The sequence below is a fragment of the Ursus maritimus genome, unplaced genomic scaffold, assembly GCF_017311325.1.
Source record: "Ursus maritimus isolate PB19 unplaced genomic scaffold, ASM1731132v1 scaffold_18, whole genome shotgun sequence".
Classification (NCBI taxonomy): Eukaryota; Metazoa; Chordata; class Mammalia; order Carnivora; family Ursidae; genus Ursus; species Ursus maritimus.
Window position 1 is genome coordinate 21,031,138 of NW_024424230.1, and position 25,289 is coordinate 21,056,426.

The 25,289-nt window shown below is 35.6% G+C and overlaps 1 protein-coding gene and 1 non-coding gene across 2 annotated transcripts in view; one reads left to right on the plus strand and one right to left on the minus strand.

Moving 5' to 3' along the window:
* Positions 1 to 25,289, minus strand: part of DCC (DCC netrin 1 receptor) — a 704,420-nt gene that overhangs the window by 190,453 nt on the left and 488,678 nt on the right. The window contains exon 13 of the mRNA XM_008693128.2: positions 2,862 to 3,003. Coding sequence (XP_008691350.1) covers positions 2,862 to 3,003 — 142 coding nt within the window. The remainder of the gene's footprint in view (positions 1 to 2,861; positions 3,004 to 25,289) is intronic.
* On the plus strand, positions 747 to 853 carry LOC121103300. The gene has a single exon (XR_005835456.1). It is a non-coding gene; the product is annotated as a U6 spliceosomal RNA (small nuclear RNA).

Below are 25,289 nucleotides of genomic sequence, written 5' to 3' on the forward strand. Positions count from 1 at the left end.
GAATTCACACATTAATGTTGGTTTAAAGTCTAGTTATTCACGTAACAGTATGTTTTAAATATTTAACATGCGATTCAGTATTTTTACATTATATCATTTTCAATAGATATACAGTATTCCATGATATGATTTTGATGAATTTTTTTAGGTAACTGCCTATATTTGGATACTTGAGGTCTCTTCTTCTTATAATTTGCTATTAAAGTAACAATGCACTGACTATGCTTATAGTTAAAAACTTTGCAGAAAATATGGCTGCAGAATGGAATAAATTCCTAGTAGGAAACTTAGATCATGCATCTATGAAGATCTCTCTCTCACACACACACATATTTACACCTGTCTATAACACATATCTCCACATTGCTTTCCAGAGAGAGTCTAGAATCTTCTGGCCCACAGCAGTACATGAGTATTTATTATTTCTCTCATATGCTTTCCAGAACAGGGTATCATCATTCATTTATATCTTTATTACTTTAATCAAAAGAAAATGCTAACTCATTTTTGTTTCAATTTGCATTTCTCTACTAATGAGTTTGAACATTTTGTCATGCATATTGTCTATTTATAGTTCTATAAATTGAGTATTCAATCCTTAGTTTTTCAATCAGAACACTCATCCTTTAATTATTGTATAAAAATTTTATTTTATATTTTTAACCTTTTCCATTTGAGAAGGAAAATAAATTTAGAAAATGGTTTCAGGGCTTCCAATGCCAATATCCACTAAAAAATAAGGCATGGTGCTTGCTCCAGCAGCACACATACTAAAACTGGAATGATCTTGGAGAAGATTAGCATGGCCCTGTATGAGGATGACTTGCAAATTCGTGAAGCATTACACATTTTGTATGATATACATCAAAATTTTAAGAAAGTAGATCCTAAGAGTTCTAATCACATGGAATTTTTTTTTCTTTTTCTTGTATCTATCTGAGATAATGGCTGCTAACTAAACTGATGGTGGCAATAATTTCACAATAAACACAAGTCAAACCATTACGTTGTATACCTTAAACTTACACAGCAACATATGACAATCATACCTCAATAAAACTGGGGGGAAAAGGCTTGGATATAATTATCCTTAGAGGCTGTTCTTCTAGTCTAATATTATATCTTGGGAATTATACTAAAAAGTTTTCAGCAAGGTTTTTTCAATCTTGCTATTTCTTTTAAAATAAACTACACGTCATACTAAGTATCCCATTGAGCACATACGCTTCACCTCAACTTAAGTTATTGTTACCTTCTTCCCGTAATCACATCAGGAAAAAAGACACAGGATCTTGGCTTTTCTAAGCTGTTTAAATGATGTGGTAGAATGCCATAACTTTCTCTTACAGGCAATAATACCTGCCTAAGCGATTTTGTACAGATATAGAACAAGTAATGTGATTGACAACCTACCTTGGAAGCATTCTCACCATTATGCTAAAATTTTATAGGCATAAAAGAAAAAAAACAAACCTGAAGGGGGGGGGGAACAGGTTTTGATCAGGTCTCAGAGTGTGGGCTGAACAAGTAGCTTACGATGGATGTGTTGTGTGTGTGTACACACTATGATTTCAAATGGAAATTTACTGAGTATTTGGTATAGAGAAAGGAGTAAAAAAGGGTTTACTTTCTTCTTTTCTCATCTGCAGTGATACTTTATCTATTAGCTGTAAGTTATGAGTTTCAGTTTGTATATTTTCCTGGACCCAGTTTATGTGCCATTCCAGATTTGCTCAGCTTCACCCACCAGTTCTGATCATGAGCCACTGCCATGTGCTTTGCTTCCCAAGTCCCTGGCAATAGTTATGCTCTTCTTAGAGCTAAAGAGCCCTCTTGAGTCCTGTTGCTACCCTAGACCAAGGAACCACCACATAAAGTACTTACTGACAAGGGGAGAATTCCATGTTTGCATACTCACCAGATGCTCTGACTTCTTAGGTGCTGTTTGGGGATACAGAATAGATAACAGCCTATTGGTGGACTTTGACCAGTGACAGGCTTCCAATCCAGCCACTGACTCTGATACATAGTACTTCATGTGGCCTCTCAGGAGACACCCCGGGAGGCCAAGCAAACTCTGTGTTTGCTCTGAACTTGTGGCCAGCTCAATGATATGCCACCATCATTGATTTTTCTTCTCTCCTGCTCACTTTCTTTGTTCCCTCACTGGTGCTTTCCTGGGCTTGCACCCCCCAGAGGCACTGCCTTGAAAGCATACTTCAGACTCTCTTTTCTAGGAACCTGGCTTGACATGAATTAAGGCTTTCAAGAGTTAAAATAATCCCATGATTATTCATTTTATGAAATAAATCACATATTCTCTAAATACTGCACAGAAACTGCGTCCAATTTTCATAAAGAAGCTTGACTTACTATGAGCTCCACCAGTATTTGCTACCAAAGTGAATTTACTTTTATGTTTATGGAAAGTAGAATAATCTGTTTATTTCCCAAACTACCGTTCTCCAAATTTTCCAACCCCATCCTCACTGCTGGGGATTAGGGGAAGAGAGATCAAAGCAACCTAAACTTGGAACCATTTGATTTGATGGTTTTTTAAAGTTATTAGTTAAAAAGTTAAAAGTTATTTGACAAGTGGAGCTGTTGTTGAATCAGCAATGCTGAGAAGCTAATATGGATTAAAAAAAATCTGATACATTTATTAAGATGATGATCCAGAAGCAACATCTGCTCTGAAAGCATTATAGAGAATATAAAGGTTATTCTTGTTCAGACCAATAAATGTCACCTGTCAGGAAACAAAACAAAAAAAAATTGTTCCCTGGAAGTGAGAGTATATTTTATTCTTAAAGCATTTAATTCATCAAAACCTTGCAACACGACACCATGTGAACACTGACCTGTGAATAGGTACCAGAGGTTGTTGGGCTCCAATGTTTCCATCTCACCCCTGCGGGTTGTCTTTCTGTGTCGAATTTTATAGCCGGTAATAAATCCATTTTGTGTGCCTGATGGAGGAGGCAGCCAGCTTACTTTGATACTCTGCAGAATAATAGATGTAAATTAAAACACTGGAGAAAGTAAGGAAGACAGGATGGGGTCAAAGAAATGACCCAAACCTAAGTGTGAGTAAAGCAGAGAGGTAAGAAGTGCTAGGGATTACCCTGCAGAACCAAATGAAACCCATTCTTACTATCCGACAGTATTCCTCTTTGTATGATTTTGGACAAAAATACACAATTTATTTGATTGATTACATGCATTATCACCTCTCCTTTGTAAATGCCACTAAAATGACAGTAAAATATTCTAAAAGGTATAAACCTATGAGGAAATAGAGAATAGGAATCTAATGGATGAAAGATGTTAACAAATATTTAAGAGATGCAAACTGAGGGAAGTGTGGTGGCTGAGCCAAAGGGGAAAGATGAAACCTAAATTACCCCTTAAGAGATATTAATGAAAAACAAGGTGATTTACATGGCAAAGTTCAAAGAGGACTAGAAATTGTTGCTTCCTAAATACCTTGAAAGACAAAACTGAAGCATGGTGCTGAAATAAAAGATGGACTGAGGTCCTACCCACATCCAGTAAAATCAATCTACTAACCCTCAGTGACCTGGGAGTAGCTGGGAGTTTTATCCTCTAGGGATATTGGAACAGAATCCACAGATTCAGAGATATCAGGCACAGAAGAGAGTAGAGATGAGGTCAAGGGACTTATTTTTGACTTATTAAGTCAAAGACACCCAAGTCTTCTTTCTTCATCTGCATTCAGAGCAATGACAAGCAGGTGTATATTCCCCAGGCAGAATATCAGGTAATAATTCTCTAGAGAAAATTGTAAGTTTGGCCCTAGAGAAAACAACAGCCAGGTTTCTGATTAATCCCCCAATAATGAGGCTCCCACTTAATAACCCCACTCATGCACTAGAACTTACACTTTGAAATCAGCTTTTTAGGACATATTTCATTTTAATGTAAACCAACAATTTAAGACTATCAGACATTTTAAAAAAAGCCTTTACTCTAAAAGACAGAGGAAAAATACATAGCAAAATGGCCCTTGAAGGAAACAGAATGCTGTTTCTGCTTAGAGCAGAGAAAGGATTCAAAAAGCTGTCTTTAATACCTAGATAATCTAAGAGAAGACATTACATCTGTGAAAAGAATAAAAATACAGAAAAAAATAAAAGATTTTAAAAAAATATTATAACATTTATAATTTGGTTGCACCAGTTAAATATTCAATAAATAAGTTGGAAGATAAATTAAAAGAAATCTCCTAAAATTCAGTGGGGGAAAAAAAAAAGATGATCATAGAAATTTGGAGAGAAAAGATAAGAAATTAGAAGTTTAATGCATAATTTCCAACATCCAACTAATAAGATGAAATAATGAAAAAAATAGGAAAAATAGAAGGCAGAAAATTACCAAAGAACAAAAACAAAAACAAAACACCTTTCCCCCAATAAAAACCTTGCAGAACTGGAAGATTTGAGACTTTAGTCTAAAAGGGATTATGGAATGTCTGACATCATGTGTGGGAAAAAAAAAACACAAAAAACTACATTAAGGCACATTACTGTGAAACACTAGAGCCTCAGGGGGAGAGAGGATCCAAAAGTTTCCAGAATGGAGGAAAAAAAAAAAAAAAAAAGCAGGTCACATAAAAAATGATCAGGAGTAAAAATAGTAATAAGTAAGATTTCTCAACAACACTTCAAATTAGAAACAATAGAACAGTACTTATAAAATTCTAATCCTAAAAGATTCTAAACCTGAACTTCCAAGGCTATGCAAACAAATCATCAAGTATAAGAAAAATATAACACAAGTATAAGAATACATGCTTATACAAGTATAGGGACTTTTCAGAAATACATGGTTTCAAAGATATCCATCTGGATTCCCTTTATCGGGAGACTAATGAGGGTATGCTTTGGGAAAATGAAGAGTGCAAACACAGAGAAAAAGATATGAAATCCAAGAAATAGAGACTCCAAAAGAGAAAAAAAATGGAATTCTCAGGAATACAGTAAAGAAATTTTTAATATAAGATTGGATATAATGAGACATAAACTGAAAAGAGTACATACTGTGTAATTCTGTTCAGATGAAGTTCAAGAATAGGCAAAACTAATTTATAGTAATACAAAGCAGACCAGCAGTTGCCCATGGCAGTTGTACTGGGGGACTGACTGGCTATGGGAAGAAGGAGACTCTTCAGTGTGGTGGAAACATTCTGCATCTTTATTTTACGTTTGTTACATGGGTGGATACAATTGTCAAAATATATCATTATGGGGTGAATTGTGCCCCTGTTCTAAATTTACATGTTGAAGTTTATTTATTTATTTTTTTTTTAAAGATTTTATTTATTTATTCGACAGAGATAGAGACAGCCAGCGAGAGAGGGAACACAAGCAGGGGGAGTGGGAGAGGAAGAAGCAGGCTCATAGCGGAGGAGCCTGATGTGGGGCTCGATCCCATAATGCCGGGATCACGCCCTGAGCCGAAGGCAGACGCTTAACCGCTGTGCCACCCAGGCGCCCCTACATGTTGAAGTTTAAATCCCCAATACCTCAGATTCTGAGTGTATTTGGAGGTAGGGACTTTGAAGAAATCATTAGGTTAAATGAGGTCAATTAGCATGGGACCTAATCTAATCTGACTGGTGTCATTATAAGAAATGGAGATTTGGAGACACACACAGAAGAAGACCATGTAAAGACAGTGGAAGAAGAGAGCCATTTATAAGTCAAGGAGAGAGGACTTGGAAAAAATAACTCTGCTGATACCTTGAACTCTAAGAAAACAACTATCTGGGTTTGTTTAGGTTTCCTCATCTGTGGTGTTTGCTATGGCAGCTGTAGTGAAATAATACAATCATAGAAATAAACATTGAAGATGTGTGCATTTCACTTTAATTTTAATTACACCTCCAAGAAGAAGTAGGACTAGAATGAAAATGAAGAGGAGGAGAAGGAAGAGTAGGAGGAGAAAACTAGGAAGAAGATTGGTGAAGGAGAATAGGGATGGACATGTACAAGACTGCTAAATCCTGACATAAAAATAAATCAGCAGGTGATATCTAAAACTGGTGAATTAAAGCTAAGGAATTAAGGAACAGCTACCTGAGCACATTATTGAAAACCATGAAGGTAAATCCCAAAAAAGAAAGAGTGATGAACGTGGGAGTCTGGAGGGAAAAATTATTTTTGAAAAAATAATGTGCATGTAATACTTAGATGAACATTTAAATTAATTATTTTTTAAGATTTTATTTATTTATTTAGTGAGTGGGTGAACGGGCAGAGGAAGAAGGAGAAAGAGAATCTCAAGCAGACTCCGTGCTGAGCATGGAGCCCGTTTGGCGGGGGGGCTCCATCTCAAGACTCTGACTTGAGCTGACATCAAGAGTTGGACACTTGACCGACTGAACCACCCAGGCCCCCTAAATTAATTTTTAAAATAAACATACACAGTTGTTCTTTTGAGGTGGTAGAAATAAATGAGTATCAGAAAGAGGCCAGACACAAAGTCAGGGAATGGATTTCTAAGTCCCTGCCACAACCACAGGAACACTGTGGTATTGTTTCAATCACGTGGAAGTGCGGAAGTGTAGCAGAGGCAGGGCAGTATTCTCCAGGGAGACTGAAGTCTTAGCCTCTTCTTTTAGATTACTACAAATTAGCTATCGCTCTACAAATGACTAAGTGCCTTTGTTAAAATATTTAAAAAATTACGTAAAGTCAGTTACCGGCTAAGCATTTTTAAAATGTCAATGACATGCCAACTACAGTCGGTTCTCACAATTTGCAGTAGCCATGTTCCATAACATTGCCACAAACACTGAATTTGTAAATATGGTAATATTGCTCCTAGGGAAAATACATGGGTGTCTGGGTGACTCAGTCATTAAGCGTCTGCCTTCTGCTCAGGTCATGATCTCAGCGTTCTGGGATGGAGCCCCACATCAGGCTCCCTGCTCAGCAAGAAGCCTACTTCTTCCTCTCCCACTCCCCCTGCTTGTGTTCCCTCTCTCACTGGCTGTCTCTCTCTCTGTCAAATAAATAAATAACATCTTTAAAAAAAATACAGGTTTAGGTTCTTACAAGTCTTTTTTTACAACACTTTTATCAACTCATCAATACATAACCTTGTTTTATGTATGTTTCTGCTTAAAGACATCTTATCTAATATTATTGTTGATACATTAACATTGAACTCGTGGCCAATAGCACTATAACTCATGCCAGAATGAAGTTTATCTAACACATGGATTTTCTCCCTAAGGCACATCACAGTCTCTTGCAATAAGTGATACTACACAGCACTTCAGCATTATGCTTGGGGAGCATTTTAAATAGCAAAATCACCAACAGAAAGCAAAAGTAAACAAATAAATGCAAAAGTAAACAAATAAATAAAAAAAAAGTGGCATTTATTTGACCACAAAAAGGACACTTGGTTACAATAAAAGAAGTGTTTCCTTGTTCAACCTCAGCTGGGAATGTGTGCTTCTGGAGATTACAATTGTTCCATGATTCAGTATGTGTGTAAGTCTGCAAATGACGGGGAGGGTATTGTGGGTGTTGATTTGGAGTTACCAATACATTCTGGCAAGTAGGTGAATCTGCAAATACAGACTGAAAATAATAAGGATCAAGTGTAATTATATAACAAATACATTTTAATAATTTTAGAGGAACTTAGATAAATAGAATTAATCTGATGATTTAAGTCAGAATATATCTGAAAGAGTATGACCCTACTGAGACAATTTATCTCACCCTCATTACGCTTAAAATGTGGCAAACTAAATGCCACTCTTAAGAATAATTGTTAATAATATTTTGTGTCCTTACTATAGACCCGGGAATGGTCTGAGCACCCTATATGTCCATGTCAGTTAGGTTTTTTATCCTCACAATGACCCTATGAGTTAAGGTCTGTTGTCACATTTTTTGTACAATCATATAAATTAGGATACAGATGGGTAAGTACCTTGAACCTATGTGGCCACCATGTGATAGAGGCAGTATTTGAACAGAGATCATATAATTTGAAGATGGGATTCTTTACTATTTAATATTGCCTCCCATGGGAGTTCAAGAGGCTAGAGTCTAATACATTCAATTATCACTCATTCAAAATATATTAACTGCATCTCTGCTGTGTAGCAAACACTTTCTTTGGAACTATAGAAACACCCAGATAAGTTATGGTATATCCATTCTGGCTTAGGAATAGATACATAAACTCAATGAAAACACAAAGTGTTAAATACTAAAACACAGAGTCCCAGAAAATAAAATGGAAATACAATAGAGGGAAAAATTAATTCTGTCTCACATGGTCAAGAATGACTTCCAATATGAATCAAGAAAAACTTCAAATATGAGTAGAACTTTATGGAGGGGTAGAAAAGATAAGACAAAGGGGATATTAAGAGCAAACTCAAGATGTCATGACAATGTACAGCACCTTCAAGTGAAGGTCAAGTAGTCCCTTAATGGCTAGAGCCAATGGGACATATAGGACAATGCAATGGAAAGATAGACCGGAAAAAAGTTAAAAGTCTTTTGGGACATGCCAAGGAGACATATGTTAGATCAGTGTGCTCATTTAAGGCATTTGGCTAAAGAGACAAACTAGCAAATAAAATAGTTGTATAATGTCCCTGGACCCAAAAGAATACATAGCCTTAAATAACATACACTCACCTATCCCTTCTCTCCCCCACCTCCCCTCACACACATACATGCTCCTGAGTGGCTGTGTTCTTTGTTTTCAAGTGTTTTAGAAACTAGTAAAGAAAACCAGATTTGATGAAGAGTCATAACTTGTATTTATATTCCACTACTTATCTTACTTTTATTTTTCAACGCTTCAAGGTAGCCATGACAGATATTATTACTATTTTACAATTTGACAAAAGAGGAAATTGAGGCGCAGAGTTAAATGATGGACAGAAGTCATCTTGTACTATCACAGAAAGATCATCCAATGTTTGGGCCTAACATTTGTATTACTTTATGCTAAAATAATCATAGAACTTCTACTCAGCAATTCTACTCACCTAAATTCTCCTACAAAATATTCTTGAAAGAAATAAAATCTGAATTTAAATAATTAGTTTTTAATACATCCAATTGGCCTTCCTATAAGTAGCCCTTGGCAAATCAAGAAGTGTTATTTTCTATGGACTACAAGTTTATTTTTTAAAGTTAAAAGTAAATTCAAATTGAAAAAAAAAAATACAAATGAAGACATTAAACTTTGACCAAGAGATAGAACCTTATGATTTCCAGTTACTACTTTGCTATGTCTTTGTTGAGAGACCTCTTTTAAGTCTTATAAATGACTCTAATCTCAATGCACATATTGAAACAAGGAAAATAATTGTGCTTTAGTATGTCTACAAGTGGTTGTAAATCACTTACTAAGCCTGGATAACTTAATTATACTAATGATTACATGAGCAATACTTAGTTTTTGACAGGTAGTAATTTTTCTTGATCATATTTGAGGATTTTCAGTGATTGTATAAATTATTCCCACATAGCCAATACCTTAATATCAATGCCTAGCAGCATTAATTAATAGAATCAGTTATACACTCTACATGCCAGGAGGCAAAGCCCCTCAATGGTTATCATTCATTTTGGAAGTAATTTCATCATGTGTATTCATTATCATAGATGGGCAGCAGCTAAGTTTATTAGCATCTTTTATGCTTTCTCATTGGTTTCAAGCAAGAACCAGCAGAAGGCAAAGGCTCAAATGGTCAAATTCTTTCCTTGTAGGTTCTCCTTCTGCAGATATGGCTAGATGTCCCAAATTATATTGGTTTGGGAAGTTAATTAAAAGTATTCAGTAAATTTTTCATACTCAATAGCATAATGTATCTTATTTTCTGTATGGGACCTGTTCTGTCAGTGCTCAGTAGCTCAGACTTCATTGCCCATCCCCCCACAAAGCCAACTAAAGCTGTCACTGTTATGGGAACAATCTTGTACCTAGTCTTCATGGGTAAGCCTGGTAATTATTTTTATTAAAAATACTTAACACATGACCTTTGACATTTGAAAAATCAATTCTAATAGCTGTGACTTGACTTTTGGTTCTTTCAGTACTTGAGAGGGTGAAATTTTCAAGCTGTTGCCAATGTTCTATTTTGATTCAAGTATTAATTTCGCTTTTTTTTCCAGATCTGAAATAAAAGAAAAACTGTAAAATTTAGCTTCCCCAAATCCTTCCCTCTCCTTTTTGATTATCATAAAAATGAATTCGTTTCCAAGTTAGCTTGGTGGGAGCAGTTAGGTTTACTGATTGAAAAGAAAAGATCTCCTTGGCCATTATTTTCTAACTTTTTGAGACAACCCAATTCCATTTGGTGATGTGGTATTATCCTTTTCATGGGCTCCATTTATTCCTTTCTTTACTTTTCCTTTAGCGTATGAGTAATAAGTAACAAAACAAAAAAAAAATGGTAAGTCTGCCACCCCAAATTTTTCTTAGAAGCCACATTTCATAAGCTTCTGTTTTTAATTCACCATATCCCACTGCACATTGGCATTTTGCTTTACTCTCTCTAGAATGGACTGCAGAGGAAGACAAGCCCCATTCCAAACATATGCAGGGACTGTAGTAAAGACTTTTTTTTTTTTTTTAAGTGATTTCATCTGGATAGCATTCCCATAGAAGGGAATTGAAGGGCACCACTTGAAAGAAGGTTCTTACGGCAAATAAGAATGCCATGGCCAACACAGCAGGAATCTAAGGATCTTGAAACTTAATTGAAAATAAGTTTTGAACTCTGCCCCTTATTTCTGCTTGTGTATTTCTGGTGACTTGTTGAATCTCATGTTGCTTGAAGAATGAAATATGCTTTCCGTACCCATGACACCCTATAGCTTTTTATTAAAGAGTGCCATTGGCACTTTTAAAGAATCTCTTTTTATTGTATCCCTGATCTGTCTCCTTATTTACATTCCCTCTGCCACTGCCCCAACTCAGACCTTAATTACCATTGCCCAGAATATTGCCACAGCTCACTAACTGATCCCCCTGCCTCTGGGTGTCACCCTCTTTACACCCATATCCGTTATCTTCCTGATCAGGTGATGGGTCACTTAAGTTCTCTGAGTTGGTTTTCTCATCTGCAATACGAGAAATACCTACGTCAGAGGATTGTGGTGTGGATTAAAAGCAGATGATGGGAACATGCTTGGAACTTCAAGGGAGGGAAGGAGGAAAGAGAAAAAGTGAGGCAAGAGGTCAAGAGTTTAAGAGATGGAGAGGGGGAAAATAAAGACAAAAGTAAACGAGGGTCCGAAGGAATAGAGCAAACAATGATGCTCTCACAGCGCGGACCTACTTACTTGTATGCTGACTCAACAATTTTTCTTCCACGCATTAGGAACATTGAGAGAGATAAGTCACCTAATAACACTTTTTAAACTCCTTTTCTTCCATGAATATTTACTGAGCAATTTACTCTGTAGAGGGCAATTCACATTTCTTGGGGTATCCCACAGAACTTTCTGGCATGGGTGGTAAAGAAGAGACCTTGGAATACAATGGAGACTAGAGGAATGTGAAAAAGTGAAGAAATGCTATGTATATTTTTGGAGGTAGACTTGACAGGACACCGTGATTCATTAAATGTCAGGTGTAAAGAAGGACAAGTCATCAATATTGACCCAGGTTTCTGGCATAAGCAACTCAGTAGATGATAATGCATTTACGGGGATAAGGCTGTCTGAAAAACAATACATTTCCAGAAAAAAAAAAAAAAGTTAACTGGACCTTCCAGTAGTATCAATAAATGACACTTCACAGAAGATGCAGAAACAAAGGCTACCCATATTAATAATATTCCAGTTAAGTCTGGGAAGGGCATTTTTTAATTTTATCATTTAGAATAAATGATATCTTAATAATACCAAAATTATACAATAACAACATCTAATGCTTAACCTTTGATATTTATCTAAATAGTTGGTAAATATTTCATTGGTGCTGAAATAAACTGAATTGAACTTCAAACTGGAATAGAACTTAACTCACTAATTAAACAGTATTTTAAATTTTATTATGTGTATAATTATGTGAACAATTTTCCAAATGTGTTTGGCTTTTTTATAAATCTATATACTTTATGGGACTAACCAACTATGGAACTGATAAGATGTCAATAAAATATTATGAAGGCCTTATATATTTTCCCTCCAGTTATATACTATTCTTGCAGATCTGCCATGTTTTTACTTCACTATCATAAATATGCAATCTCTTGTGATAAGTGAAGTTAGAAAACTGGGTAGCATACTAAAATTGGCATTCTTGAGTTCGTGTAGGCAACTGTTATCCAAAAAGACATAAAGCCATGTTAGCAAATACTTTGTGTGACACATTTCCAGAGTGAAGTCTGTTAGTATCACTCAAGTCTAAGTAAATATTTGTGCAATAATAAAAGTATGTTTATATACAAATTGAAAAATACTTGACTTTAAACAAAATTTTATGTCCCAAATTCAGGCAAGTCACATTGCTTTGTTTTATTTAAAAAATGAGGAAATCTAGCCTGTTGTGATCTTGTTTAATGGCTTTGAAATGATAGGAACATTTCATCATCAATAGGTTAGCTTAGTTGTAGAATTGTCTTCCTTTTATCTCTGCCCTCCCTGGTAGCCCCTGGATCTCTATAGATGGTGCCAGTGGGACTCCTCCCTGAGGATTAAACCCTACCTGATCTACTCTGGAAAAATCCTGTTCCTGGTTATGTTGTGCTAAGCCACATTGGGATTTTTTCTCAGGTTGCTCAACTTCAAATCGTAGCCTGCAAATCCACTTTGAGTTGGGTCTTAGTTTTAGTGACTGGGTATATCTCGGAGGGATGTTGCCATGTATCTTTGTCAATGTTCTTTTACTTTGGTAATCTGCCTGGTTCTTCCAAAACACCCAAGTTGACTGAGTCCTCCAGCAGCTAGTGTCTCCTTTGTGAATCTCTGAGTCTGGGAGACTTCCCTGACAATTGTTACTCACTTCTCTGAATCTAGCCATTACCTGCTTTCACACTCTGGACTGCCCAAACCTCTGGTCTTCTGCTATAATGCCCAAAAGTCCTCGTCAGCTCTTTCTGACTCCACCCACCAGGTACAGCTGCTATTTACTACTCTGTTTGTTTGGATACTGTGACTGGTCTTCCTGAAGGAGCATCCCTAATCATGTTCCTTACTCCTGATTTAGGGGCACAGCCCTCCTGATACTGGATCTGAATTCCACACCCATTCACCCCACAGAACTGTCTTTTTCAGGTGTAGACAGTGGGCACATATAAGATTAAAAAAAAATGCACACAGTGAGAAATGGCATCTGGAATATGCTCTATTTCTTACATGTTCCATTTTTATATTTCTTAGTTAAAGTAAACTGGGCTAAATTTAATTTGATGCTGAGAAATTGACATGCCACCACTCTTCTCTGCTCTTTTAATCAAATTCTGAGAGCTCAACCTTCACGATTCCAAGGAAAAAAGGGGAAACTAATCACTTATCTAACCTACTTCATTTTAGTAGCATAGGGGAATTGAACCAGTAAATTAAGGTCAAATAGGTTTCCAAACCTACACTGTGAGAGCATCAATCCATCACCATCCAAGGAGACACAAGGCATCCCATGTTATACTGGTAATTTGGCAGTCGGCTAAGTTAGTATTTTGGATACTTTCAGAGCAATATTTAAAGAAAAATTCCTATGTAATATAAAGATGAGGCACAAAAGTCTATCAGAAGAAAAGGGGACAACAGCCCTGTGTGGTCCACAGACTCTTTCCCAGTGGTGTCGCTAATTCAGCTCTGGTCCCAAATTCGCATACCTATTCTACACAATAACTACCAGTCATCTATTTAAGAATTAACTCCAAATGTTAACTAAAGCTTAAATCCTAGGCACAGGTAGATGGAAATATACTTCAAACTTCCTTGATTCTTATAACTTGTGCTTAAAAAAATCTTACTGGATTTTTGTCTAGCATGCAGTCCTGAATTGTCATTTAGAGAAAAGAGAGACTAGTATTTTGTAATTAAAAGATATTCAATAAGTATAATAAGATGGACGACAGAAAGCATACTCTCAGCTTTTCCTTAATTTGCTAAGTGTTGTTAGGACTCATTGACCCAAGTGCATGGATTTTACATCACACGGCCACTCTTTCTCTCACCTAATTGTCGAGGGGTGATCAGTGAGAAAGAGTTCAGAAATGTAAAAACACTGCAAAATACAAAGTTCTACTCTTATTTAAATTATTTTTTTCATTTTACAATTCTTGAGTTATCAGGTCACTTTGGCTTCTATGATTGTGTATCGAAGACATAATACATAAACGAATGAATGATTCTTAACGAGGCAGAATTATCTTCATAAACACTTCATCTGATCACAACAACTAGATTACATTTCCCTGGAAAACAACTTTCTTTGCCACCCAAAAACCATTCAGTGCAATGTGTAAAAAGGTGGTTTTCTTATGATAGATTTTACCATATTCTGTTGAGTGGCTCATAAACAGTGCTTTCTCCATTGATTACAAAACCACTGTTGGAGTTGATTCTCGGGTATGTAACTATGTATGGTCTCTATTACTGGAAGAAAAATGAAGAAAAATCAATTATTTTTTCCTGCTAGCCAGGCTTTCTTGGCCAACTAAATAAAATTAACTGAATATTCCAAAGCCAACCAGGAAAATCACCCCCAAATATAGACTATAGTCTACACTAAAGGGAACAAAAAAAGAAAGGTAGAATTGGATGTATCTAGCATCTTTTTTTGGTAAACTCTAGGATTTAAAAGAGGTTTTTTTTTTTCCCCCACACGATAATTTGCTATGCATAGCCTGGTAGCCAGGCCTGTTTTATTCTAGGTGCTAGAAACTGGGGATGTAATTTCTAGGAGGTATTCACATTTTGACAAAATTCCATTACGATAAAGCAATTTGGTTGTTCCCTGGAGTTCATGATAAAGCGATCTTACGAGTAATACATTTCAGAATTTGTCAGTATCAATAGACTTTATTCTCCAGTACCCAAGTCATTCCCTGGAAGTAAGCTGGATGTTTAGGGAGGCTCATTAACTCCTTCAGATCACTAGGTCCTTTCTCAGACTATTCATTTCTACTAAATAAAACTACTAAAAGCAATGTAATAGCCTTGATGCAGGAACTAGAGTTAGGAAAGCCAGAACACAAATACATCAGCAGAGTTATATGTAAAATTATACCCTTCAAAGGCACAAGAAAATAGACCAATATACAATTTAAGGCAGAAAATACAGTGTCCACTTATTTCTCACTTCTTTTGTTGGTTTGTTTTAGAACATGGAAACCAAGATTTTATTCGAGCAGTAAGGTGAATGGCATAACTTCAGATTAATTTATTTCACCAAATATTTAAGCAACTGAGGCAAGAGATAAGAGTTTAAATACTGATTTATACCAAATGAAATTTTTTTCACATATGGGATAAAATGCATTTATCAAAAACAACCAGTAGGAACTAACAGTATTGCAATAATGCACTCATGTTAAAATAATCATGATATACCAATTGGTCCCTTAAAAAATGAAATATTAGTTTAAAGGTTGTACAGTACTCAGTAAGAGAATAAAAACCAAGTTTTTATAATGCTATATACTAAAAATTGTTTTAGTGACAAAACCAGAGCCTTTATCACAAAAACAATTTGTATCTAATGTTTGATAGAATAAATATGACTGCAAATGAGTCTCATCCTATACAGAACAATGCCTTCTGTGCTTAAATGTACATTAACATTTAGGGGCGCCTGGGTGGCTCAGTCCTTAAGCATCTGCCTTTGGCTCAGGGCCTGATCCCAGGGTCCTGGGATCGAGCCCCACATTGGGCTCCCTGATCCACTAGGAGCCTGCTTCTTCCTCTCCCACTCCCCCTGGTTGTGTTCCCTCTCTTGCTGGCTGTCTCTCTCTCTGTCAAATAAATAAATAAATAAAATCTTTAAAAAAAAATAATAAAAAAATAAAATAAAATTTAGGCATGGCCAATATTGTGGGATAAACACATACAGCTGGGTCTATATTAAATAAGGGAAAATATTACTATGAAGCAATTTTCTTAAAAAAATGCAGAAGTGGCTATTTAACAGAGGCATATCTTCAAGCAAACTGTCAAATTAGGCCCTAAGTAATTAATCTCTGAAACCAGCAGGCTTTCAATCTCAGAGCAACCATCTCAAAGACATGACTTACCATGTAATTACATGGGACATTACAATGTATTTATGAGGTCATTTGTTACAATGTACAGTAATTACAGAGTACTTACATAGCTATTTATGTCTCATAAAATGAAGTGAGACTAAATATTTTAATTGTGTTGGAGAAATAAGGGAAAATATTTGAGTTCCAAATGTCAGGTGAGATTACAGGTCAGATTGACATAACTCATATTAACAGCTGGCTGCTTCCAGAATCACAAGTGTTTTGTGGCGCTCTCTTATTAGAAATGAAGGTTTGAGAAATATTCCTTCTAAGAATGAGTGAGTGGAATTGTTCTCAATTTCAATGTTCAGGTAATGCCAGAAGACAAACCAATAATATAATTTACTATGTACACTTTACATACAAAGCATGAATGTCCAGGTGTCAACAGAGTTGCTAGATTACAAACAAGGTCATGTATAATGTATTAATAAATGATACACCATACAACTAGACAGAATAATAAAGTAGCAGGCCTTCTGTTTTCCATTTCTATTATTTTGATAAAAAATGGTATTTGTTCAGATTTTCACATTCTTAAATATGTAGTAAAATTTCAAAGTTGTGTGTTTTCCAAGTTTCTTCCCTTCATCCCATAATTATACTTGGAAATTCTTAGTTAGCCTAACAAGTGAATTATGGCAGCCAACAGAAGAGGATTCTGTGCTAGTTACATCTGAAACATCATGATATTATGAATAATGAAGAGCTCAGTGCTCTCATTACTACATCGCTGATTTTAAAAATTAAAATTAAAAAACTTTTTGGTTTCCTAATCATCTGTTCTCTTTGGATTAAGGCCCAAAGCAAATCTCATCATTATTTATATGCATTGCTTTATTAGTTTATTCAACAAACATCCCTAATGCCTGCTATGTTCCAGGCATGGTGTTACCACAGAGTCATATTCACCTAAAACACTTTTCTTGAAGAGCATGATCCTTTCCAGTGATAGATTCTATGATACTGTTGGTAGATTGGCCTTATTAATCTATTAAGTTTAATAGACATACCATACTATGCTCTCCTTTTGGTTAAATAAATTCTGGCTTTACATTCAGAGTTTATGCCTTTAAATTGGATTGGTCATTATTTGATGAAACATGAAATGCAAACAGTATTGCTCAGCCTTTGCTTATTCTTGCTAAGATGCCTCTGTTCATGTGATTCAATGATTAGAAAGTATAAAATAATGTTCAATTGTGATGGCATAGACAAAATATTCTTTTCTAAACTTTAGCCTGTCTTGTGAACTTCAACAATTATTTTTCAAAAAGAATAAATGTCAAATCTTTTTTTTTGTCATGCAGATATTATAACTACCAAATTGCTACAAATATGTGAGCTAATTAATTCCTATAAAGACTGATCAGCAGGCTGACAGTGATACCAACTGCAGCCTCCTGGCAAAACAGGGATTCCATCAGTGTTTAATGACTGTTACATTCCTATATAATAGTCCCTGGATTTGCCAAATCCAGATACTCAGGGTCCACAGAACCATCTGCAGAATGTTGCCTGTTAATATGCTAATAAACCAATTAAGATTCACAGAATTATTCAACAGCCACTCAGGTCAATTCTGATCAACTGTACCAATTTTATCTATACATGCAGAAAGAACTGGTCCATTTCTCACTAAAGTTCCAAGAAGCTACTCAGAGTAGTTAGGAACACCATCTCAGTAACTCATTCTAATTTAAGAACAGTAAGAGATAGTTTACTTTTGAAAAAAAAAATATGGGTAACTATCAATACTTCAATCAGTATTTCAATTAGATATGCATTCATTATGTGTCTAATTGATTAACAATTAGCAGCACCTGTAGTTGGCTATAATTTTAATTACTGATTACACTATGGCTGATTACTTAAAATGATATCTGCATGAACACCATTGGATTATAAAGAAAAGAATAAAACAATTCCAGAATAATTAGTTCTATTAAAAATGAGATTAAAACCAATTCAATAAAACATTTTTAATGTTTTTATTTTAAGCAATGGTAATAGATTTTTCTTAAATTATACAATATGGAGAGAAGCTAACCAATGATTTTTTTTAATGTAACTAATCTGCCATTTTCCTGGAAGATGTGGAAGTACTTCAGAATAAGCCATTGTCCATCAGAACAATAAGCATGAAAAAGAAGATCCTAAATAACAATAGATAACAATAGAGCCCCATTTCTAACTTGCTTTTTAAATATTCATGTTTTAGAAATGGAAAGATATGTTGATCCTTTGTCATGAATATGACAGACCCATCAACAATCATCTTCAAAAGAGATCTTGGACTGTATTCTTTAGGCACAAAAAGAACGTACATAATTGTTTCAAACATAGGTTTTTAAAAAGAGAAAGTCAATTTTGAACTAAAATATCTTAAAACTAGGTAATAGTTGCAAACACTCCGGTGTGCAAAATACCATGTGTTTTCACTTTGGTATTCCAAGAGAGGATTGGTAGCAATTCTTAGAACCAACAACTCTTCCAAACTTAAAAAAATATTCTTCACAATTTCATACTATTACATCATATTTCTTTTAGAATTTAGGACTTCAAAAAAGGGATTGATGCATGAGCTTTGTAAGTTTTTTTACAACCTTTTTTTAGTATAAATGAAATATTTGTGCAAGTGGCTGTTTTAAACAGAGAGTTTGATATTTATTTCCTTTTTGTAGCTCTATTATAAAACGTTTCATGCAAAGACAAAATTAGAATAGTATATCATTTCACAATCACCAGGATGGCTACGATCAAAAAGACAGATAATAACAATATTGGTGAGGATGTGGAGAAATTAGAATCTTCATATACTGCTGGTAGGGATGTAAACTGGTGCAGCTGCTTTGAAAAATAATCTGGCAGTTCTTCAAAAGGCTAAATGTAGAGTTAACTATGACTCAGCAATTTCTTTCTAGGTATTCTCCAAAAAAATGAAAACGTACATTCACACAAAAATTTATACACAAATGTTCATAGCAGCATTATTCATAATAGCAAAAAAAAAAAAAAAGTAGAAACAACCCAAATGCCCACCGTCTGATGAATAGATAAACAAAATATAGCATATCCATACCATGGACTATTATATGACCATAGGAAGCAATAAAGTATTGATGGATGCTACAACATGGATGAACCATGAAAACATTATGCTAGTTGAAAGAAGTCACTCACAAGAGACCACATGGTGTATTCCATTTATATGAAATGCGCATCTTAGAGACAAAAATTAGATTAGAGATCGCCTACGACCGATGGAGGAAAGGGATAGGAAGGAAATGAGGGGTACTGCTAAAGGGTAGAGGAGTTTTTTAGGGAAGGTCAAATGTTATACAATGAACTGTGATGATGCATGCATAACTTTAAATGGGTGAATTCTGTGGTATGTGGATTATATAAAGATGTTACAAAAGTAACTGCATCACAAAAATTAGATTAGTATAATGAACACCAATATGCCCATCACTTTGACTTCAAAAGATCAATTTCTTTCCACTCTTATTATATGTATTTACTAAGCCCTCTAAACTGAGATTTATTTAAAGAAATCCTGTAAAGTGGAGAAATGCACCTATGTGTATGGGTCTCCCCATAAATGAGAGGTACATTCCGGAGGGACCTGAATACAATCTATTTTTAATACTCATCCCTGATATGATGCTCTGTACGTATGGTACTCACAAATGTTTATAGATGGCAGTGGTGACAGACTGAACAAGTATGGCCTCCAGGAGGAGGCAGTGTAGAGCGCGGTAGAGTCACACTCCATTGCTTTTTAAAAGTGCTTCTTTTGAGGACATTTAGGAAGTAACGTATGGTTAGGGGCTAAAGCATCTGCAAAGAGCTCAATTCGTTAAGAGCTCTAATAAAGCCCATGGGGAATTTGTGGAGGCTCCAGTCCAACTCCTTTTAAAAATGATTCTTATGTAACAAAACTAGACGGCGAAACATGGTTCCAGCCTACATAGGATTTCTTTAGGGGGATGGGGGTTGAGAAACTATTGCATACAAGTGAATGGCTGAATAGGTTGAAGTTGATCAAAGGTCTCATAAAAAATCTTTTATATGCTTATTTATTTACTTAAGCCCAAGAAAATTCAATGAGAATATATGTAATGTTTTCATGGGCTAAGTGCTTTTTCTGACAGTGCTCATCACAGTTCTGTATTTGTTTGATTATCTGATTAATGTCTCTTTAGTTCCTTAGAACTTAAGCTCATCAACTTTTCTATTTCTTACTGTGGGATCCCTAGTGCCAACAGTAATGTCTAAAACTTAGAATATATTCAATAAATAGTTGTTGAATTAATTAATAAAGAAGGATTTTGATGGAATTAGTTCTTCATTTAATCAAATTTCACTTCAAATCATAATACATTCCTTTTCCTTGTTACCAGAATATCCACAGTATTTCCATTACACCTAAAAGACATTGTGTGGGCCTGATTTGGGCTCACAGGTGCGATGAAGGAAGAAATAAAGGAATGCCAGATAGAAGGGGTGATAGCTCATGAGACCCCTGACAAAAGTTTGAAGAAAAAAAAAAGAAGGGGGCTGAGAAGTGAGAGGGCTCTTGTGAGAGAGAAAATGATTACCTAGACTCAGTGAAATAAATTGTGATAAAAAAACAAAAAACAATTTGAATTAGTTTCTCCATAACTTCCACCAAGTAATCTCCTCAGACATCTGGGGTAAGAAGGAGGGTATGTTCGGAGGGAGAGTGTTGAAAGGGAGAGAAAAGCATGGAGTCCATAGGACCTGGGAGGAGGGCAAGTCATGATGGGGGGGTCATGTGGCTATAAAGTTATCAAGCTGGGTGCTGATGAAGCAGGGTGTGCACATAATTACCATTAATGAAAATTAATTTAAGTAAATGTCAAACAAGTAAAACCATGGTACACACACACACACATTGATTATACACAATTGTAATACTGGCCCATGGTTTAATTTTCCTTCTCAATTTCTGTGCTGCGGTATGAAGGAAGAAGTCTAGAAGAACAGAAGAAGCATAACTAAAAGGTTATCTTTTGACTCTCTACTTTTAATTTTTTATCTTCACTTATTACCTATTGTTTTTGCTTTCAAAATTACATTGAAATATTATGAAAACATCTTTAAAATAATATGGATCAAATCAGTAATCCCTTCCTAAATCAATGTCTTAAATGAAGACACTGAGTCTGAAATGAAATGAAATGAAATGAAATGAAATGAAATGAAATGAAAGAAAGAAAGAAAGAAAAGAAAGCTCTTTTTTCTTCTCTGGAATACATCAGAATACGCTTGTCAGTGACAAAGCAGATGGCAATGTCGTCTTTCTATCCCAGTTTATCATGATAAAGCCAACGTACAGGTAAACATTTCTACCCTTTAAACTCAAGTTTTACCTTACTCATGAATTCTGGCTGAACTCTTTTCTTTTTGCTCTAAGCTTTATGATTCATATGAAATATTGAAATGTTTAACCAAAAATATTTCCCCACTCCTGATTTGCCTGCTGGTCAGTTGTAAAGACATTCACTTTGCAATAATTAGGTCAGTGCTGACTTGCTGATTCCTTCTTTTATGTCTTCTCTTATTCTTTTGTTCATTAGCAAATTATGTAAAGATTGTGGGAGATAGCCACTGAATATTCTGGGAAAGGTAAACGACCAGAAGTCACCAGACGACATTCTTTACACATTGATTTTCTTTTTTTAGGATTAATGACTACGGTCATTCAGTGCAGGCCTTTCAATTTCGTACTCAGTAGCATTTGTTTAATTAGATGTCTTTTTTGCTCCTTGCACAAATTCAATAACACGAGGCTAATTAAGCACCATCATCTGCATATATCTTAACTTAGAGATGAAAATAGAGTCCCTATTTCATTCTGTTGTTTCTCCCTTTAAAAACATAAATATTTTTAAAAAATGACCTGAAAGTGGGGAATAGCAGGAAGGGTGTAGAGAAATGTTAACAGGCAGAGAGGATCAACGTCCAATACGCCACATTTAAGAAACGCTTTAGTACTATAATAAAGTCCAAAGATATTAAGTAACTTTTCCTGCTCAGTTTCCTTTATCATAGGTATTGTGCAAATGAGGCTACAGCGGCAAAGTTACTCTTGGTTCTTTGGGTATGGATTACAAAATTCATTGATTTTCTAAATCCCTACTTAAGAAACTTTCTACAAGAACTGTTCTTGTGTCATTGATGTGTGCTCTCTTATCTGGGAGTATATGTTGTAAGAGGGAAGAGAGGAGATGGCGCTCTGGTCATGGTTCTACTCATCAGGTGCTCTTAACTAGGCAACGGTGAGGTAGAGAGAGGACAGCCTTGAAATCAGTGGGGCCTCGGTTTAAATCCCATTTACTGCCACTTTGCCACCATACGACACACCTGTGCTTTAAACTTTGTTTTGTAAGTGGGATATGTAAACACACACACACACACACATAAGAACAAACAATTGGAAGTAATAACCTAACAGGATGCCTGTGAGAATTAATACATGATAATACTTATCAAAGTGAGCCATGTAGTAGGTGGTGAATTGAGTCATCTCTTCCCCTGACGTTATCAGTGTCCCTGAAAAGACTGGCAAAAAGAAACTGAACCCACTCTCTAAACTGGGAACAGTTGTTTTCATTTTGAAAGTGTTTTGTCTAAATTACAGCTCTCCAACTTCTCTTTATTCTACTCCAACTCCTTGTGCACAACGTTTCAGAGTTCTGCTGTGGGCTTTCAATTAACTGTCCATGTATAATAATCAGATGTAAAGCTTTCTGAGAATTCTACTGTACCTGCCAGCCATGTGAATTCCTGCAGTGGACTGGGACATCAGCTTTCTGATTAGAAAAGCCCTCATCGGTAGTATTTGCCAGTTTCTGCAGGTTAATACTTCTACCATGGCTGATTTCAAGCTACCAATGGTTTCATAATCACTTGCAAAATTCTTGAATATTTAAGAATTGGCTCTTATGAGCCAGTCCCAGCTGGCTCCAACACATACCAAAAAGGAATATGAAGCCAGTGTGTCAACAAATAGACACAGGTCCACATGTCAAATTGGGACGAGTGTGCACGGACTCAACCTTAACACTGACTGCAAAGTCCTTGTGGACAAGGCCTTTGTTTGATTCAAAGTTTTTAACCTCCGCTACTACTTAGCAATCAAGAGATACTCATAGATGGACAAACTGAAACTCAGATCACCACACAATATTTTAATCTTAATTTCTATTAAAATCAGTACAGATGTTATGACTATTAAATTTAGAGTGAAATCATCAAATACCACCTTAATCTTATAGTTTGCTGGTCCTTGAAAACAACTAAGGTCTTTATAAATACATACAAATATTTAACATCAAATTATGAAATAGTTGTCTTACATTAAGCCATATGAAATGGTAAACAATCAATTTTTTTTACCTAAAAATGGGATTTCATATAGTTCACATGAGTAAAATCGTTTTTATTCTTTATCTAGTCCTACCTTTCCAGGTTTTGATTAAGGAAATAGAGGCTTCATGGACATTTTAGACGTTTCAGCTGAGATGTTTCAGAAATTTTTCATAAGGGCAATATTATGGACCAAAATAATCAGATTCGTTCAGTCTTTTCAACGTGTTAATTCATATTGATTTTGAGAGAGAAAAAAAAAAATCCCATACCATAGGACATCTGTAAAAGAGGAAGTCACTTGTGCCAGAAGCTCCAGACTAACATAAATAAAATGGGGGAAGGTCATAAAAAAGAACAAAATTCCTGGGAAGTCCAGAGCATGTTCGTTTATCCTACCCAAGGTTCTTCAGAAAGAAATTCAAATCAGATGGGCATCCGAAGGTTTGAGGTGAGGAACAAGATCTGGCATTACAATATGAAATGACCCTCTCCTCAACTTCATGAACATCTTACTATCTCAATATATTGTTCTAAAACAAACAACAAAACCCGTAAAAATCTCTGAAATGTAGACGGTAATGAGACTAGGCTATTACCAAATAAATCCAATACTGGGAAAGGAAATAAGTACTGAATCTCAATGCTTGTAGAAAATAAAAATGGCACTTTGCATATAACGAGATTGTATCTCCTGTGATCGAACTTCTAGGTTTCATATTCATTCAATCAACAATCAAGAGCAGTGTCATAAAGAGATTAATCTGCAAGCTTATAAAAGAGCCTAGATTTGAATCTCTGTTTTAACACTTAACAACTGGGAGTTCTTGGGTGCAAGTTATTTACCCTCTCTGTGGCTCACTTTCCTATCTACACAATGGGAATCACGACACCAACTTCACTGTATTATGAGCCTCGAAGGAGAAGCAATGTAAAGCGTTTATGAGTATACTATTCCAACCACTGTGTGAGGCTAAACGTCAGTCAAAAAATGAGTTCTCAACAGAAGACACTGAAATTAATTATGTGAAGAAATGACAGAGTCATGTCACTGGGCAATATCTTCTTTTCATCAAGAAGGACTTTTGAAAATTAACAACAGAAAAGGAGAGGGAGCAGAAGGAGCAGAGAAAGTGTAAGAAAGAGAAATTGCTCTACCACATTCATGCAGAAACAGTAAATATTAATCCTGTCCACTAAAGGAGTTAACACAGACCTTTATAATGAAGCCTGTTCCTGCACAGAATAAAGATGGTATGCTGTGGGGCTCCTGGGTGGCTCAGTCAGTTAAGTACCCGACTCTTGATTTCAGCTCAGGTCATGATCCCAGTTCCTGGGATTGAGCCCCATGTGGGACTCCACGCTCAGCACAGAGTCTGCCTTCCCTTCTTCCTCTGCTTCTCCCCAGTGTTTGCACTCTGTCTTTCTCTTTCTCTCTTTTTCCCTTTCTCTCTAACAAGTATATAAACAAAATCTTTAAAAAAAAGATGGTATGGTGCATTAAATTAATATTTTGCTCATCTAAGAATCATGTAAAAACCTTCTGGGGCCCCTGGATGGCTCAGTAGGTTAAGCACCTGATTTCAGCTCAGGTCATGATCTCAGAGTCCTGGTATTGAGCCCCTTG